General features: G+C 41.7%; 1 protein-coding gene across 6 annotated transcripts in view; it reads left to right on the top strand.

Annotated features, from left to right (window-relative positions):
• MEGF11 (multiple EGF like domains 11) overlaps positions 1-20,618 on the top strand; it is a 312,524-nt gene that overhangs the window by 223,686 nt on the left and 68,220 nt on the right. For all 6 annotated transcript variants that reach the window (XR_012661768.1, XM_075100751.1, XM_075100754.1 and 3 more), the window contains exon 12: positions 757-931. Coding sequence is in view for 5 of the 6 variants with exons in the window: in XM_075100751.1 (XP_074956852.1) it covers positions 757-931 (175 nt within the window). In the remaining variant the exon portion in view is untranslated. The remainder of the gene's footprint in view (positions 1-756; positions 932-20,618) is intronic.

Genomic DNA, 20,618 nt, shown 5'->3' with positions numbered 1-20,618 from the left:
CTACGTCTCCCTGCTGAAAGGTTCTGCTGAGGTGGCGCTCACTTTTAAAACTAGGCTAGGCTAGACTAGGCTAGGCTAGACTAGAAAAGGAATTTGTGCCACAGGACTCAGGTTTATCTTCACAACCCTCTTGGTTGCATTCCTCCACCCATTAGAATTTCTCCTAACCCTGAACATCTTTAACTCACGGTATTACAGCCAAATAATATGGCACATATATGTCATAAAACAGAATGGGTTCATCGTGTTGTGGTTAATGCCAGTCATCCAAGGCACATTGATTTGAGAAACATAGAATCATTAAGGTTGGAAAAAACCTCCAGGATCATCAAGTCCAACCATCGACCCAACACTACCATGTCTCCTAAACCAGGCCCTGAAGTGCCACGTCTACACGTCTTTTGAACACCCCCAGGGATGGCGACTCCCCCACCTCTCTGGGCAGCCTGTGCCAGCGCCTGACCGCTCTGTCACTGAGGAACGAGAAGGCATAAACTTCCATGGTGTAAAATTACTAGTGCTGTGGCAGTTCCCAGGTGTTTGGAAGTGGGGTGCCGGTCTGGTATTTAGCACCATAATCCTTATTCACTTCCTAAGTAATATGGCTGTTTATGTTCACCCACCGTAACAGTTTTCAGGTTTATTCTGTTCTCAGCGTGACTTTTGCTGGCACTGCAATTAAAACATTCTACTGCTGTTTACAGACTATTTTTCTTTCATGTCCGCATCTCAGTAATGTCTGTCTGTCTCCTTTAGTTGCCATCCATTGTCTGGAGAATGTAGCTGCAAAGTTGGCTGGGATGGACTCTACTGCAATGAAACCTGTCCCCCTGGGTACTACGGCGAAGGCTGCCAGCTGACCTGCCCTTGCCAGAACGGTGCAGATTGTGACAGCATCACGGGGACGTGTATGTGTGCACCGGGATACATGGTAAGTGTGAGCTGCGAATCATGGGGCATTTCACAAGGCAACTGCAAAAAATTAAAGAGGATTTTAATCTCTTTTCAAATATTATTTGCTTAAAAGTGGCCAAATGCAGGTAATTTTTCCCCATTCTATTATAAGTCCACATAATTCCCCTTTGAGCAGCGTCAGCTTATTACTTCTGGTTATTTACTTAACATCAGCATTGTAAGTTTATTACTGTTATAAGGATAAAGTCATGGTTTCCCATCGTATATTCTAAGTCAAGATGTAACAAAAAAGATGTCAGATTATTGTCTGCCTGGAAGAGCAGAAAAAGAATTCTCATGGCCTTTCAGCATGTTCCTTGTCAGTCACACTGTGATTTTAATAGATGAAGATCTTTTAAAATGTTACAAATGATAGAGTAATTTATGTCTTTTCTGAGCATATATGGCAGGTGTCTTTTACCTGAGCATCAGAAAGAACTTCAGACATTCTGAGGTAAACAAGCATTACATTTTATAGATGAGATATAAAATGGCTGAAGAAATCAGCCAAGATGAAACAACAAAAATTGAGAATTAACGATTGCCAGGTTGCAGCAGAAAGTATTCAGACATGGATCCACGTGTCCGGTCCTGGCTCTGCTGGGCATAATGGAACTCTTGCTTTTAAATTTCCCGGGGGAATGAAGCACCTCTTTACTTCAGAAGCACGCCATGGGAGAGATCTGCAGGCTATATTTAAGAAACAATGCTACCTAAAGAAAAATAATATTTTCAAGAGAGGATTCCACTACAACTTAATTAGCAGTTGTCTTTCTCCAGCTCGTGTCCTTAATTTTACATGATCTGTCCCCACAGGCCTGCCTATATGTTTTCTATACTATTATAGTAATTATTAGTTATAATTACTATTTACTAGAAATCAAGCTCCAGATTCAAAGATGTTCCCAATACCTTCAGAGCTCCCACTGACATTTAGCAGCCAACTAAAATGTGCAGCCTTCCAGATGAGTTTTAACCTCTATTGTTTTAAGTTACAACTCAAAATGAGATTAATAAATATCTTCAAATACGAGGGAACATGAGATATGATCTTTGACCATGTTGTAGCTCTTTTGATTTACATTTATGAAACATGGTGGACGTCGCACCAGGCAGCTTTAGAAACCACGGGAGGGGAATGGCGTGTTGGATCTGGACAGCGGAGCAGCCACATCCTACCATCAGCGCCCACTGCGGTGTTTAGGGTTTTCTTGGAAAAATGTTGCAGCATTCTGCAGGGGCATACGCTGCTGTCATCTCCAGGTCCGTAGTGTGGGAGCCCTATATGAGATTAGTGGGATACTAAAGCCTTTTTAGACTCCTTCCCTTTTAAATCCACACCTGAGCTTGTGATCACCAGCTGTCATCTCCAGAACTGTGGAACTGGAGTTATGGCTTAAAGACACTTTTGTTCTCTGCTTCATGTCAACAGCTGGACCTGAAAGTTGGAGCTTCCATCTAATTTCCAGGGGTTCTGTCAATGCTGGCTATAAACAGATACATTTAGGTGTGAGGGGTAGGACTGTCAAAAGCATCTATGCAAGACTCTAGTACTTAGAGGTGTGAAAAAAAGAAGAAAAAATGGTTTGAGGTTTGACTCCCCACTCACACTAACAGAAAACAAGAATTTATCTTCTCCATACAGTGTTGATCGGTACATAGCGATTAATATGAAGTGGAGGAAAGAATGAAGGCAACAGCATGTTAGTAATAAATGCAAAATAAAAAGATACCAAGATCCTCTTTCTTATCCCAAAAGCTGCTCAAGTTTGCAGCACCAAAATATTTTGGGACCCTTTACTGTACACGTTTTAAAAAAATGATAGTTTGTCCAATATATATTGCTCCAAGACAGTATTATTGCAGGCGTGAAGCCTGGGAAGTTCCTATTGCAATGCTTCAAAATAATATTTAATCTCATAATAAAGAGCTTTCTTGCATTGACATTTAAACAGCTTGGTTATTGAGGATAGCTCTATAATCACTGAAGCATATTTAGGCATTAGTATCATTGCTTTCTCATAATATACTATAATCTCTGGCAATTAGTCCATGAGGGGAAGTAAAGCCTTGAAATTGCTAATTTATTGCCTCTGAAGCATATTTGTCATTCGTATGCATGCCAGATGACTTGAGTTGCAATGGTTCTTTCAAATGCTAGGGAACATAGGCTGTAAAGAAAACTTGACAGGAACCTTTACTTCCTACCCCGGAACGGCGGTGTCCTGCCGAGCTGCTCTTGCTGTACACTCCATCATTGGGCAGGGAGATGTCAGCGCTGCTTCACGACGCAGCCTGCAGGTCATGTGAAAGATGCTGGGGGGCCAGAACCCTCTCAAGGCTTGAAGTGGCTTATCTCAACGACACACTCAGGACCAGACTTTGCCTTCAAATATGCATGCCTGCCTCTTGCTGAGGCAATGGGGACCTTTGCCTGCGGGCAGAATTTTGCCCTTGATTCGGCAAGCGAGTGGCGCGACTGTTCATGAATGCAGGATGTCTCTTTTGGCACTGCTGACAACAGAGTGATGCTAATACAGAACTGGGCAGAGCTAATTATTCAGAAAAGCCATAAATGAATCCCTCTTGCTTTGTCTAGCATGAGGCTTGGCTGATGCAACTACAGGGTCAGGAATTTTGCCGTACGATTGAAAAGAATGAAAGTGAGACCAATATCTTATATTTTACAGAAACATTTGAGCTACACAGGATTTTATATAGCGAAGCAACCTGAAGGGTTTCTAAGTAAGGGGGGGAAGGAAGAGAATATGGTGGGACATGAGATATAACTGCAAAACCTAACTGCAAAGGCAGAGAGGTTGGACCTACAGGACTTTTGGGTTGCTGGATGCCTAGAAAACAGTGACCAAGAAATTACAGTCTTTTCCTGACAAAGCACTCCTCCAGCCCACTTCTTTTGCACAGATGGCCTGTTTTTTAACTGTGCCCTGCCTCGGCTGTGTCAGGGCAGCTGGGCAGGGTTTCAGAATGAATCATCTGCAGTCACAGCCAAAACAGGGACATTTTGTTGGGATGCAGAACAAGCCATTAAAAACACAAAGCATCTGGTCACCTTTATTAAATGTATTAAGTAGGAAGGCAGCCATCCCATAGGTTGACGTGTACGTGAGCAGAGCACTTAATTTTTGGAAGTTAAGCAGATTCAAGTTTTAAGATAAAAATGTACATTGTAGCTCAGAAAATAATACATTATTTATTAGCTGTGACATTTCCAAAAATTCAAATGCCAAAGCTAAATATTGGTGAGCTTGCAGTTTTGGATAGAATTTAAAAACATTGTACGTCTTCTTTTTTTAATGAATATTTTGGGTCAGACTTAACAACAAGACCTGCACATACCTAGCTCTGAAAACAAATTACACTGTTGTAAAGATGTTATTGGGTACCAGTACAGGTTATCTGTGTGAGGCTCTGATACAACTGTGCTCACTCTAGGGGATTATGCTGTTTTAACTGTATGGGGCTCTAAACCACAGGGGAGACACTGTGTGTGGATTTGACTGAAGAGGTAGCTGAGAAAACTGAGTGATCCACCACCATACCCAGACCAGCCCAGACCTTGGAGGCAGCACACAGGACAATAAAAATAGGATAGTAGGAATAGAGGAGACACAACAAAATCTTCTTCCCCAAATCACAAAGTGTATCTAAAGCTACTCCTCATATGCTCCAGCAGTAGAGTCCACACTGCAGGCCTGTTGGAAACCCTGTGCTTTTTGCATCTCGCTTGTGAAGGGAGGATAATGGTTGTATCTATTTAATTAAGGTGATTGCAGGGAATCATCATGATGAGCAGGGAAATAGGGCACTTACCTGAAACTGGTATTTTTAACGTATTGGAGGATTGCGTCTCAGTTACTCATGTGATGAATTGCCAGTGATGCTTTTCTGAAGAATAGTTTTGAAAAGCCATTCTGCTGCCGTCTCATTTGCGGCAATAAGGAATCTGGTAAACACACAGGGAGTACACAAAGATTGGCCTTAAAAAGTATACAGGGAGATCCTTGACTCGTAGAAAATGGTAGATTCTTGACTGGTAGAAATTGCAAACTCCCACATGCAAATAGTCACTTGTTACAATAAATTACGTGGTTGCAATTATGGGGGTGGTGAAAGGGGTTATACTACTCGTACCTCCCCCCTCCTTTCAAAGTCTGCTTTCAGATGCTCTCTTACAAGCGCACTGAGGTCAGTTGTGCAGTAGCGACATAAAAGAAACCAGGATTTGCCCTGTCCTCTCTTCTTTTGTTTTTGGTTCATTGAATTTTATTCCTGCAATTCAATAAATGTGATGAAGAAGGCCAGAGGATATGAATTAAATATGACAGGAGACCACAGGAATCCCGACCTTCTGTCTCAGAAGGAAATCTTGAATCCAACCCCCTGCACGTACCTATCAGCGTTCTAGCTACTGAAATAATTATAAATGCTATTGAAACACAACTAAGTTCACCTTCTCCATCGGACAGCTGATTGCAACTTTCCTGGAAACAGTAGCTATCTAGAGACCTCATCCTGTGATATGCCTTTCTTTCTTTATGGATGCTTTGTTTTCTTCCTTTGAAAAATGGATTCACTTCAAACGCTTTCATTCTGTCTATTGTGGCAAGGAGATATGTAGTTAAAACATTTCTCAGCCCAAGACACTCTGAGAAAACTTTAACACTTATCTATGGAATGTGCGGTCAGCTTTTACTTCGGCGGGCACTTAGGTCTATATTTCACATCTAGATGACAGAACTTATATTACTTTAAAGAGTTCATCTATTTATGCTGCAATTTTTTGAAGACCTGTCTGCTTTTATTGAACTCTGCATGCTGGCAAGCAAAGCTAGCACTTCATCACCAAAATGAAAGAATTCATTTTGACATTTTTCTATTCCTTGATGATATTGGTAGATCCCATACAAGCCAATCACAGGAAAGGGAAGTATGGGAACTATAGGAGTGACGACCTCTTACTAGAAGGTTTTTCAGCTTTTGGAACATCAGTTGGATTCCCTAAGACTTTCCAAGAGACATCCCAGTACAGTGCCTCTATAGCCATTTGCATCTTCTGTTGACATGCATCAAAATCGCATTTTAAAAGCATAATAAAATAATGCCTTTCAACTATATCCTTATATAAGTGCTTATGTATTAATACCTCCAGCTGAGCTCAGTGGGAATCTGTGCACTTAAGGTCTGAAACACAGGCTTAATCTGGGTCTGCAAGTCCGTAATTTTGTCTAGTATGCCAGAGTTTCTCAACATAATGCTTCCTCTACCACAGGGGTACAAATTGCTTCCAAGGTTTACATGTATATGCCTGCACTTCGGAGTAGAAGTCAGCCCCTGTAACACACAATAAACAATAGCCTGAGCACTTCGTAAAAATAAATGCATATTATAGTGCCATAAACCTATTCAAATGCATAGCAAATGTATAACAAACTTTGTAACAGATAATCTCTCAGCCAGTACAAACACCCACACACACAGTCTCAGGCGAGTCTTAGTCTGCCCCATGCCTACGCAGTGAGTGAAATGGCCAATTTGCCCTTCTACAGAAATGAGGAGGACCATAATTTTGTGTTACCTATAGAGTTCATAAGGAACCTACAGGTCCAGTCTGTTGAGTATTCCAGCCATGTCTGGCTTCCTCTGGCACACACAGTATCTCTTGTTCCCTGAAAAAAAAAACATACAGGAGAGAAAAACAATCTTTCCCTCTATATTAAAAGAAATTGAAGCCTGCTCTCCTGTCCTACACCTCTAAAATTCTCTCTGTTGTCTAAAAGACAAAAAAAGTAAATAGAAAGGAGCACCTTATCTTATCTCCAATTGAATTTTCCCTGAAGGACCAAAATCCCAGGTAGGTCTGGAGGAATTTGAAGAATCATTGCCTGTAGGTGTTTTCTAAACACTCAAGATTGATAAATACAAATTTATCAGAATATTTCCTCTATTCTACATATTAGCTTTCGTCTTTATTCTAAACGTATCATTATTCACCACTTCAGAAGGAAGCAGGAAAAAAATGAATGAGACTTCTTTGTCTTATAAGCCCCTGATTCAGTAGTAAAGTTATTTTATAAATTTCACAAAATTCTTAACATAAAAAATGAACCTAAGGTTGGAGATAGTGGGTCTGTTTTGGAGCTTTAACTCATTTAAATGATCCGTTTCTCTTTGAGATAATTCCAAAAGTACTTCAGTGGAAGCTCATCTCAAAGCAACAGGGCACCTCATCAAAAGGTTTAAAAAGAAAAGACGAGGGGAAAAAATCTTCAATAGAGCCTGTGTCCTTTTATCCTTGATTTACCGAGCATATCAGTTACCCCCCTTTGTTAAGAGCTCTTTTCATTTATAGGTATAAAATAAATTCAACCATTTTATCAAGATGTTCTTGTTACCCACCACCAGTATAAATTTTACTTGCTGTAGGTGGGGGAAAGTTTCTCTGGCACAGCAGTTGTCCAATTAACTGGAGTATTACAGGCAACAGAAATAGTGTGCCCAGTCTCATTTCATGAATTACCTAGATGCACGAGGAAGATGCATTTTCTTCTCACTGGTTTCCCATTTGTATTCATAATCCCATGTCTCAGAACCATTGTGAATGGCCAGCAGTAGTGGCAGCGGGTACACAGAAAGGCATCCATACTGTGCAGGTGGGTTTGGGCGTAGGCTGTAGCTGGAAGTGAGCAAATTATTAATTAATAATGAAAGTAAAACAAGTTGTCCTCTAAGTAGTGGAGCTAAAAGAGCCTTGTTTTCCACCGATTTCTATCCTTAGCCCCTTGGCCTTTCCTACCCCACTGTGGTAACCCTGTCTGTCTGTCAGGTCTCCTGTGATACTCGAGCTAGCAAAGCAGACTTAGATGGGCTCAAAGACCTCAAATTCACATCATCCTCTCCCTGCATAACCAAGTTAAAATTACGGTGCCTTGCATCCCCTAAAAGGAAAGGATTTTGCCAGAACAAAGACTGAATTTTAAGTCATGACATGGAAGAAATTGATTCCCATGCTCCCAGCCTTTGAACTCTTTCCTATTTATTGTTTTTTCCTTTGTTTCCCCTCATTATTCAGAAGTTCTTATTAGATTTCATTTCAAGATGTTTGGGAATATCCCTCTGTAGCCATGACTAATTCCTCAGCCACCCTTGAAGTAAAGCGACACAGGCAACGGAAAGGCAAAACCAGCCCAGGAGGACTATCAGTGGTGATCCAAGAAGCAGCGCAAGAGGGAAGGTCCCTGCTTGGATACAAAGAGAGCAGTGGGATGCAGCTGAAGAACCAGCAGAAAGACCTTGCAGTTTTAAAATGTTCTGCCCAGTTTTGAGAAGATCATTTTGTCAAAGTCCGCAAGCAGGAAATGAAGCCTCTTTGGTAACAGATATCGGTGTGAGTTTTAGGTCTGGGGGTAAAGTGAGAGACAGGGATATGGGAAATTCAACTAAAATAACTTTTAAAAAATGGAAGATGCAACTGGAAAACCATGACAGGAAAAGTTAAAAATTATATTCACGTGGTGCTTGAAAAGTGGATAAAGATGAAATTGTGAGACTGTCAGTCACAATCCTCTATATTAACTATGGCTGCACCCTAGATCCCCCTTCCCTGGTTCTGGTCTCTGAGGAATACATTGTCCTTTGAACTTGGTGTCTTCTAGATGGAGATAAGCCTGAAAACTCATCTGATAATTTTTTCAAAGGTTACAAATTACTTCACAAGCAGATGTGGAACAAGAAGCGGGCAACAAAAAACCCACTCTGTTCCGTACAGCCTCATTCAGAGTGAGACAGAAAATTGTTCTTGAAATGAGAGAACTGTCACCTCCTAGTTGTACAGAAGTTTTTCTGTCAGCTGAGCTGCATGTTGGTAGGTCTGAGCTTATTAACGTAAATCAAAATGCCTCATGCCTGATGTTTTGGCACATTCTGCACATAAATAGAGCTGGTAAGGAATCATTTGCACCTATCGGGATTTCTGTGTATTCATAGACCAGAAGAAAACTACCTCTGAACTGCATCTTGATATCACTTTTCATTGGTGACCTCTGAATTTTCTTACCCACTCTATGCATACAAAAGTACATATCTATGTGCATAAAATAGCAGTTCTTTTTTTTTTTGTAGGCCATTGGGACTAATAACAAACTGTAAAGTTTTGCATCGCTAGGCTACTAGGTCTGATTCAGGCCAGGTCAGTACAGATGGAAAATTATCTTCTCTTGGCTGTGCAGTGACCTGCGTGAAACAAGTTTGGGCTCAGTCCGGCTCCCTGTGGATCAGTATGTACATCACAAACCCCATTTCTATCAGCAGTGACTGGCAAATTTGCTGGCAGACTGAGCCGTTTTACCATTTTTCCTTCACAAACCATTGCTTCAGGTCAAGCTTGGTGGCGTGGCTGTGTGATCCATTTCAAAGGCCCTGTAGGACTTTTTCTGGGGACAAACAACACAGGTACTCGGAGCTTATGGAACAGCACCCTTCATAAGCATTGCAGGCCACCCGGATTGCACCGCATCTTCCTTTAATGGCAGGTGCCTTTCTGAAAAGTTGATCCACTTCTGAGATGGTGCCGCCTGTAGACGAGGAAACAAAGAACATCACCTCAATGCAAACAAGCTGGGTGCGGGCTGAAACCAGTATTTCAATAACAACTCACAAATGGGTTCTTCTGGCTCTGCTGTATTACAGAAGCTATCTTACATTCAGATCCCGACAGGGAAGATCATTATGGGGAGGCCACCTGTGTATTCCCAGGCTTTCAGACTAAGCCGCTCCCCTATTGATTTTTATATCAATGAACCAGGTGCTTGCTGCCTATTAGGCTTGTTGGCGTTCTCCCCCGGAGCTCGTACTGACCAATTAGACAGTTCTGCTGGAGCACCGGCAGCCACGGCGTTTAGGAGCCTGTGTTTTCCTAAACCCTGACAGTGTTCGTGGCAGCGCCTGGCTGCATGAGTCATAATGAAGGGTCTTCTCTCACTTCAGGACATTTGTTATATGCTTTTGAGCAGGTGAACTATTGTACCGGAGTATTTAACAAGGTCACTGGTTGCACAAGACACAGCGGGTCTCCATCAGTTGTGGAAACTGAATCCCTTTCTCTGATTTCAATGGAATTTTTCAGACCCTTTTATGAACTAGTTTTATTTCATTTTGTTTTCCTGCTCTCTTATCAATGTACAGGCTCCAGAAATTGTCTGTGACAGCTCAAATTCTACTTTGTCAGCCCAAGTTTACCTGAACGCAACTGCTACCTCAGTATGATTGTCCCAGATATGCAAGAGTGAAGTTTGTCTCAGTGACTACCTCTGCTAATGAGAACTTACTCAGTCACACACAGCATCTACAATTTGGTAAGAACTGTGAGCAAGTCCCAGGTCTCCTCCTCTTTCTTCTTATATTTACTTTTACTTCTGGGCTCTGCTGCAGTTTTATTTACCTGAACAACTCCACAAAGTTTTCATAAGTGGGTCCAAAGGAACCAACTTCATATAGAAAGCCTGGATGCCTCTGCCTTTGTTGCCATTTGACATTTTTCCTGTATTTTATCCTTAATTGGCAATGTGGCTATGTCAAATTGTATTTCCATTCCTGTAGCCTCATTCAGAATCAGTGGAGCTCAGTATTCTGTTCAGACTGAGTTATTTGATCTGAGTTTTGCAGAGGAATAAACTGCTTGCCATTAGCAGTGTCTGTTTTCATCTGTTAAGCTCCTAAATGTATATATCTTTATCCACACTATCTGTGCACAAAAGTGTTGGTAGCTGACTCTCCTGGTAGTTCAAATTACAAACTGACTTCACCAAAATCACCAAAGTGTAGGATTTAAGTCACAAGTTAGGTTTTCATTTTATTTTCTAACTATACTGTCAAAAGAAGAGACTTTATCCTTTACAATCAGACATGTTTAAATGCAGAATCCTGGTGTGTTTTCTTATGCCAAAGACCAAATGATATTTTACCAGATCTTGAACTCTTTTGCTGTAGGTTTTTGGATTTAGGAATATCTGTGAAAGTTTGAAGGGGATATCTGTTCATCTGCCTGGTTATTTGCCGGCTTTTCAGAAGGTACATCACAAACCCCATTAGCTTAAAGTTGACATATCTTTTCCTTTTTAGATGCTTTCTTTTTGCTTTGATCCTCTCACATGTGGATCATGAAGCTCAGAACCAAGGTCAACCACAGGTGTTAGCGTCATCAGCCCCATACCTGCATATTTTCCATCCACGTTGCTGCTCCTGTGGCTTCAGTGCTCTTAGCAAGAGACCAGCTGAGGATACCTGCTGTGTACCGCACATTTAACTCCTCCTGGACTCAGTCCACCCAGCCTGTGTGAACAAGAGTTCAGGCACACACTGATGTACTGAACTTGTCTGGCAGCTTCTGCTACAGAAAGATGCAGGTCTCAGCTAGTGACCGGACCGGTGAGTGCAGACAGTGGGCGTGCTAGGGAGGTTTAGTTCCGAGACCATGCTTGGACATTGTCCTTAATTGTACGGTACAGCTGTAGAAGGATTCTAAAAGGAAGCTTGCAAATAATGCAAAACTATTGGGATTGCCAAATATAATGCTAGTAACGAATTTGAGGAAAGGTTTCATGTTACTGAATGACTGGGTAAGTTGCAATTCAGTGTCCAAAAATTCAGAGTGACAGGCAATGGGAAAGTAACGTTAAGTAAATACACAAAAGAGGAGTTCTAATTTAATTCCTACCATTCAAGGAACGAGATCAGTCAATCACAGTGGATAGTTTTCTGAAAAACTCACATGAGTGCTCAGCACCAGTCAAAAAACAAACCAATCCAAAGCACCAGATAGAATTGTTAGGCTGATCAGGAAGAGAACAAAACAGGATGGAAAAACCGTTTTTGTGGTACTGTATAAACCCATAACATATCTAAATCTCAAATTACTGTGTACAGTTTGGCCGATTCCTGCTTACAAAGGATATAATGGAAGTAGCAAATGGTGACAAAGATCATCTTTTCTATGGAATAGCTTCTATACAGAGTGACTCGATAAGCTAGAACTCAGCTCAGAAAACAGATGGCTGAGGAGGGACACGATAGAGATCTATGGAGCTGCGGATGGCGCATAGAACATGAACAGGAATGGTTATTTACTATTTCTAATAACACAGGAACAAGGGGCAACCAATTAAATGATTGCACAGCAGGTTTAAAGACAAAGATAGTGCTTTTCACAGAATGCGTAATTAAATTGTGAAATGGGTCCCATAAAATGAGAATAAGAGAATGGGACAGTTTTGCTTAGAAAAGGGGTCACTGAGGGTAGGTGTGTGAGAAGTCTCTTACACCATGGGGGAAGGGGAAGAAGGCATGCATGTTTGCTATTTATCACAGGGGAAGAAGTTTCCCAATTAAAAATCAGGCAGTGGATTTGAAGCAAACAAATAAAGATAATTTTTCTCCTTTGTATTTATAATTAAGCTGTGGATCTTCTTGCCAGAGGACGTTATAGAGGCTGAAAGTATAAATGATACCTTTTATTTCCTCTTTTGCAATGCCCTTTTTGCAGAACTGTTCAGACTTGTCAGCCAGAGCCCAAATTTATTATAACAAAAAAGTCGGGAGGCCACAATTGTTCTACAAGGTAGATCTCGGACTGAGCCTCTCAGGCTATGTGGACAGAGCCGAAACCATCTCTAATTTCCAGACAAAGATACTCTCATAAAATAGCTGGTGCAGAATTGTCATAGCCAGCTCTGAATTCTCACTCTGAAGTACGCGGCACTGCACTGAAATGCTTCTCTGACGTAGGCTTTCGTTAGTCACTGATCTATTCTGCCCCAATCTGGGAAAGAAAATGATGGAACGGCACATGCTGTGGCAAAAATCTTTCCTTTGCCGTAGTGATAACTCCAATTCAGACACTTCTGTTTAAAAAGCAGAAGAAAACAGCTTTTTTTTTTGTCTTCACCAGTAGTATTCAAGGTCTGCGATTTAAGTACTTTGACATACTTAGCTAGCTTCTGTCCCACAGTTTGGACATGAGTAGCTTGTTGAGTACATCATGAAGAGCACGTGTACCAAGTATATACTTCTCAGGCATGGAAATATTTTCCACTAACTTGAAATAATGCACATTATGCCTGGGCCATTTTACCTTTTGAGATATTTAATTGTGATACAGCCACGTTTTTTGGAGCATTTTAGAATAGCAGCTGATCAAAGTTGATTACAGTGACACCAGTGAGCCCCACAGATGTTTGGCTCTTTATAGCTTCCCCAGAGTTAAGTTTAAAATATTCTGAGAGTCTACTCTCTGCCTCACCTGAATAAACCTGAAGTGGCCCAATTCCAGACTTAAATTGCTTTAACTAAACACAGGACTTGGTTATCCAGCTGGCCCCGTAATGTATATTAGTAATCCTCCTGCTATAGACATGATCAGCCTGCCTGGATAATATATCTTCCTGTTAACTGAATCTAAACCCAGGTGTTATACATGTTTCCACCTGAAATACTCCATAAACAATCTCCCCAGCTCCACTGTGAGCAGAATTAGGAGGTTTTGTATCTTGCCCTCCTGTAGGCAACCGCTGGGGCTGGCCGAGCTCTGCACACCCATCTGATCCGGCTGAACGCTGACCTCCATCATGTTGTTTTTGAACTGTGCCTGGCTGTGTTGCTTGTACTCCATTACAGGCTGCCTGTGGGAGGCTGTCCTCTCAGGTGTGATGCGGCGTCTCACCAGATGAAATGTCCCGAGGAAATGATGTAGGAGTTGTTTTACCCAGTCTAAATCCAATCTCCTATTTTTGGAGAGGTCCCTCCTGGATAAATGTGTTTTGTGATATTTTATTAGGTGAAAAGTGCTGACTGTATAAAAAAATCTTGTTCAGAGGTTGATGATCATCTTTTTTACTCTCCGCACTACTTTCCTTGTGAATACATTTAATTATATGATGCTGTATTCATTGCCTCGCTGACACTAAAGTGCTCTGCAGTTAAGGCCTAAATACTAAACCAGGCAGATATTCAAGTGTTGTAAAGTTAGTCTCCATTTTTTTTGCCAGCAACAGTGCTACACTGATTTACGGGAAGCAGGGGGGAGGGTGCTATCCCTTGCCTGCTCTCTTTATTGAATTATCTTTCTTTTTTTTTAATGCCCATATTTAGGTGGCTTGAAGAGTAGGAATGGAGGTTTTTTTAATTGCAGATGATTGGCTGATATTGGGCATATTTTTAGCGCAAAATAGAAAACTATGACAGAAATCCAGCTCAGGTTTGCTGAGTTTTAGTATGCAAAATCCAATTTTTTAATGAAAGTTTTATTTGTATTTGTTTTCATTTGATTTCTTGGAGGCAAAAAAACCCTCACAAAGCTAGGATTTGCTGCGTTTATCCTTAGAGAGTACTGCTCCACTTCATCATCTAGTTTTATTGTGCCAAAACATTGTTCCTTTTGGATGTATGAAGCACGCTGGAGCTAAGGTGCTGGAGGACAGGAGAGTGGCGAGATTCTGTGCTCCCCTCGCTTCAAAAGATGAGACCTATGTTGCACACACAGTGTATATTTGCTTGCCTGTGCAGGTTTACCGGCCGCGGATCATGCAGTGCATGACATGGAAATAACCCTCTCTGTGCCTGGAATGAGGGCAGCCCTGCTGCCATCAGTGCTGTCAGCACAGCTCACCTCCGTTACCTCTTTCCCATGACATAGTGGCACAGGGACATTTACAGACACGAATATGCCCTGGATTCCCAGCGTGAAAGGACCCTGAGCCAATGTGCAGTGCCTGACTCCTTAGATGCACAGATCCTTGCATCCTGCACAATAAATCCCTCACAGTCAGGATTTACTCTGCTGGAAACTGTGAGCTCTGTGCAGTTAATTCTAGCTCTACACATGCATGCATGGTGTCCAGGCTGCAAGGCTGCACAAGTTCTCCAGTACTGACAGGTATAAATTATTCTCCAGGTAGCCAAATCCTAATCAAAGGCTTTCCTAAGCTGTAGCCAAAGGCTTCTCAAGGTGTGTGGTCGATGTGATGGGGAAGGTCCGTTCTGGGAAGATGGATGGATAATCGTTGCTCTGAAACCCATACAGCCCTGGGACCATAGGCTGAGTACACCTTTTTTGAAATAAAAATAACCCAAATATACTGTTAATGTACCTCAGATCAATTGTGAGGCTGTGCAGTGGGAAACAGAAAAACCCAGGTGGGGGAATGAGAGGCTGTAGGGGCCCAACAGGCCAGAAACCTGTTCTCTGTGGCCTTACTGAGGGAGTAGCGCGTTACGGCAGTAGGAGCCTGTAGCAGGTCATAGCAAATACATTTGGGTTTATACAATAGGAAACCACAAAGTTCAGCCAGATTTTGTACAAACAATTTGGAAAACAACAAACCACAGCTATTTTGTGGTAACTTTTACTCCCCTCACAGTCAGTGCTCCCAGCTTTGCTTTTGTGTAACAAAGGCTTTGGCTATAACTGGTAGAATGAAATAAAATAGTATTTAATAAAGTACTGTAAGTACTTAACATTATTTATAAATTTACTTACTGATCTCTTTATAACAAATAAAGTTTCCATTTTGTTTGCGTGCAAGGTTTGCTGAATACTTTTAATCGAACACCAAATTTAAGAATTCTTATCAAGATGCCCAGTTTTGAACTTGGCATTTATTGTGAAATTTACTATATGAATTAGCATATTAGCACAAACTCAGAGGTGATTATAGAAGCAAAGCAGTAAGTTCTTCTCACTCCCAAAGGTAGCTGTGCTTGGCCCTTAGAGCACATCCAGGTTTTACAGCGTGCTCAGAGGACTGTGTTGCCACCGAGGTGCAGATTGGGGAAAGCTTTGCAGATGGCTGTTGGAAGTGCTTTATGATTTAATGAAAGACTTCGGCATTCAGGACTGCCAATGATTGTGCCTTTGGGTGAGTCATGAGCTATAAAGTCACTTTTTAAACATAAAGCTCTATCCCATCCTTTCCACCTCACCCCATCTTTTCCCATAAAAAGGGCAAAGGGAAAAGGAGACTGAATAAGGCCATCAGTGGTTCCATTGTGCCCTTTTAGACGTATATCAAACTGTAGCATAGCTACATCATATCATGTTACAAAGTGGGTAAAGGAACATTTGTCAGTTCTTAGCGATTACCTGCAAACCAAACACTTGGCTTGTTCAGGACACAAGATCCTTCCCCAACCTTTTTTCTGCATTTTATCATTAGCACCAATAATAGCATCTGCAGGGAGTAATTAGTAACACCCAGAGGGAAAAGCAATTCTGCCAGAGGACATCATTATGCCTGGAAAACTAAAGATGCTGTATGGTAAGGTCATGGATAAATTTCTTGAGTGTAGGGTGGAGGAGAAGACTGGTAAAAGTACAAAGTTTCCTGCTGCAGCTAATACGCTTATGAAGAGCGCATTAATTTCCACTGGAACACCATTAGGGAAATTAGTTTGTTCTGACAGTTTGTGTTGCTGGATACCATATGTTTACCTTGAGGGAATGTTTGTGGAGAACCACTTCGGGTTAATTGCAAATGTCAGAATTAAATAAGTAAATATACAGAACTGTATCTGTGATCTGCATCAGTGCACAGCCACTGTGTGTACCAGCACACGCTGGTGTGCCACGTAATGTGTGTACATACAAATACATACTTGTATGTACCAAATCCATACCAATCAGCTTATCTGGACACACAGACATCAGGTACAAACAGCACCTGCATTTTGTCTTCCTGATCTGTTTATCATTACATACATTTGGCACTGCACCATGCCCTTCTTTCTATTTAATGCCTGCACTGTGAGCTCTGAGAACCAGGCATCGAGCTTCCCTGTTGCTGGTGGCAGGTGTTGCACCTCTACTTCATCTGGCACAAAAAACAAGCGAGGAGGGGGAGAGGGAGGAAATCAGAAACCATGTTAAAAATCTCAGATTAGCTGGAGTCACATTACAGATTACCAAAGATTCCAATATGTTGGCGTTCAGTGTTGTCAGTCCTCCCTAATAATCTGCACAGTAGTTGAGGATTTTCAGCACCTTGACAGATTAAACCTTAAGAACACTCAAACAAACCTGTCACACAGGTCTTTATCATGCAAACTTGAGGCCAAGTTCAATAACAGCCCTGTTAGTCTTCTTCATTGCAGGGGCCTTGGAAAACTGATTTTCCCTTTTGCCACTGATTTCAGTGGAACCAGGCTTTAGCCCTCCAAGGCAAGTTTATTCCTGTAGATTGTAGCTTTTTCTGAAATTCTTAATTTCACATCCTTAAAGAGTCAAACTTTGAGAGAGACCAGGTACAGATGCAGACTTTGCCAGGTGTTGTTGACCATTGCTGGGTTATTAAATCCCCTTATGGTCTGGGCTACCCTTTTTCTTTTTCCCTTTAAAAATGTGTTTCACATATTTGCAGGCCTGATCCAAAGCGTACAGTAATAAATACAAATCTTTGCATTGAACACCAGAAAAGGATTTCATTATTTGCAGCAAGGATGTATTTTTAACAGAAACAAGAACAATCTGTTGTGAAAACATTAATCCAGGGAAAACACTTTCTGAAGTGTCCAGAGCTTGTTAACACAGCTAAGACCTAAGGCAGCAGTGTGTCTTTAAGCTCTACTAATATCGTACAATAATAATTTTTGTGGAAGAAAATCTTCCCCTCTCCCTGAACAGAAACAAGGCATATTATTGACTGCCATCCGGAAAGATGTATGCTCTGGCCCTCATGAGTCTATTAATATTTGATGCTGACGGATGTGAGCTGGCAGCCTGAGTTGTTAATGGAGTTTGGTTCTTTGGACCTAACCCTCAATACACAGGGGAGAAATAACAATAAGAACTGTATGCCCAAACCTCTCGTGGTGCTAGAAAGATCTGTCATTTAGTTTCAGCGACAGTTAGTTAGTATTTCTGAAGTACTTAAAGGTATGGATGATCATATAGGTGGTGTTACATTACTGCCAACATTCATTTTGATTTAAAGCTGACTTTTTAGGGTCCCAGGGATAGAATCACAGAATCATTAAGGTTGGAAAAGACCTCTAGGGTCATCAAGTCCAACCATCAATGCAACACTACCATGTCTCCCAAACCATGCCCTGAAGTGCCACGTCTGCATGTCTTTTGAACCCCCCCAGGGATGGTGACTCCCCCACCTCTCTGGGCAGCCTGTGCCAGCGCCTGACCGCTCTGTCAGTGAAGACATTTTTCCTAATCTCCAACCTAAACCTCCCCTGACGCAGCTTGAGGCCGTTTCCTCTCTTCCTGTCACTTGTTACTAGGGAGAAGAGACCGAGCCCCACCTCGCTATAACCTCCTCTCAGGCAGCTGCAGAGAGCGAGAAGGTCTCCCCTCAGCCCCCTCTTCTCCAGGCTAAACCCCACCAGCTCCACTGCCCTTCTCTGGACATGCTCCAGCCCCTCAAGGCCCTTCTTGTCCCGAGGGGCCCAAACCTGAGCCCAGCATTCGAGGTGGGCACTGTCACTGTGCTGCTCCCACCTGTACCTTGCCATGCTGGGATACTCCCATCAGGTTTGGATTTCAAACAAAAAAAAGGCTTCTGAGTAGCTGTGTGAAGATGTGGGACACTCTGTCCATGGTCGTACTGAGGTGCCATCTTGCACATTGGGGCCTGGGAAGGTTTAATGCAAAGCAGAGGGCAGGAACGTGCTGCCTCACGCATGGAGCAGGGCATTTACTGGAGCTGGCCCTGATCCCATATCCTGTAAAGAGAGTTTTTCCCTTTGATTATGTTAGAGTTAGATTTGATCCCTGAAATTATGAAATAATACATTGGATAGATTTCAGGGGTATATTTTCATAAACTGGGCCTTCTAAGTGAATATGATTAGGAAAATTAAGTACTTTTGAAAGTTTGTGATGTCCATATGGATCATTCTGACTTGGAAAATAGAGGCATAAAATACCAAGTTATTTATAGTTAGGTTTCTTAATATAGCTTTAACATTTTCAGGGGTATATGTTTGATTGAATTAGCTACTCCTTCCTATCATGTATACCACATCCAGGCATTTCACTACTCTCATTAACCTCCCGATCCTAATAGAAAAGAGAATAATCAACATAAGGAACACAGCTGTTGATTAATTTTACTAAATAGGGTAGAAATATAAAGTACCGTATTGCAAGGGTGAAGATTCAATACACAACATTTGAAATCAGTTTAACAGAATATATAATGTGTTAACAACTGGGTAGACATACATTGTGGCATTATTCACTTGGGCAGGTGGTGAGAGAGAGGCAGAATACTTTTAACACTACCTGAATTCATCTAATTTCATAGGTCATTCTCCCAAATCAAGTTCAAAATGTTAATAACAGGGTGCGCATTTATAATTAATAAAATCTTAGAGCCAGTGCTATAGTTCAAGTGCATTTTCCTCTTATGGAATTAAGAAGTTAAGTGTGTTTGGCAGTTGTCACTCAGAGAGCTCTGAAGGTCTTGCTTGTCAAACCCAGGGACAGAAATCTCATTAAGCCACTTTTTTTTACAGTTAAGGTTTGTTTGCAAAGTGCATATACGGTGGACAGCCAGAATGACCAACCTCTGTTAGTCCATATATGGTATAGTATAAAATACAGTAAAGTATAGTATGTTAAAGTAAATGCCAAAACTCAAAGGCATGTTGAATAAAGATGAACCAGCCTGATGTTTAGCTTGTATACAGTACCTTTTCTTTGGGGTACCCAAAGCATCTGTGTCTGACTGCCCTCCATGCGGAGTAAGCCTACAGAAATGCAGTCAATCCACACCAGCCTGTTGCACACATGGCCAGGGAGAACTTGCTGCATAACATGAGCTGATCTGTGGTCAAGGAAAGTCAGCTGAGGAACTGGAAATCCACCTGATTCACCTGCTTCCACTCATGGCCCAGGTGCTGTTTTAGTTAATCTGGTGCCCAAGGGGATATTTTAGCTCAGCATCACCCTGTCCTACTTTCCTTCTCAAAGGAATTTTCTTTTACTTCTAGATCACTAGTTCAAATCGAGATAAGGTCAGTTGTCGTAGAAATTATTAGCACTACCAGCAGTTCTGTGTTGTACGTGAAATGAGTTGGGAGTTTCAGTCACACAAGATATGGCTTTCTAAGTGGCACTAATTGGCTGTCTAATTGTCACGCACAGGAGAAAGGCAGAGGATTGATTAGGCGTGGAGACTGAATGCCCCTCTGCCATCCCGCTCGGCTCCGGGTTCCTGTAGCTTGTTCTGTAGGCATGCTGGCAGGGTAATGAGGGGCAGCGTGCTTTGGATTTTCTGGCTGTCAAAACAGCACCTTTTACTGCCAGGCCTTTTCAGGGCAACCTGTTTTACTCCACCAAGGTCAAAGATAGCATCTTTTACAAACACTGCTTTCACTTAAAGGTCCGAGACTTGTAGGATTTACTCCTGAGCGGTATGTATTTTAACCATTTCTTTTACTTCCCTCTAAACCAAAGTTTTCAGTGTAAAATAGGATGAGTCATACTGGTGCTAGGCAGAACTGCTACAGCAAGCATGTGGGGGTTTATGGTGCTCAGAAATCTGTTCATATTTCCTTTTACTGTCTCAGTGTCTGATGCTGTGATATACAGGCTCCTGGAGGTACTTGCCATGGCATAGGGAAGCTGACATTTTGTGCATTTA

This window comes from Phalacrocorax aristotelis, chromosome 7 (genome assembly GCF_949628215.1).
Source record: "Phalacrocorax aristotelis chromosome 7, bGulAri2.1, whole genome shotgun sequence".
NCBI classification, from domain to species: Eukaryota; Metazoa; Chordata; class Aves; order Suliformes; family Phalacrocoracidae; genus Phalacrocorax; species Phalacrocorax aristotelis.
The sequence above is the reverse complement of the archived record's forward strand: the minus strand, read 5'-3'. Positions and strand labels throughout refer to the sequence as shown.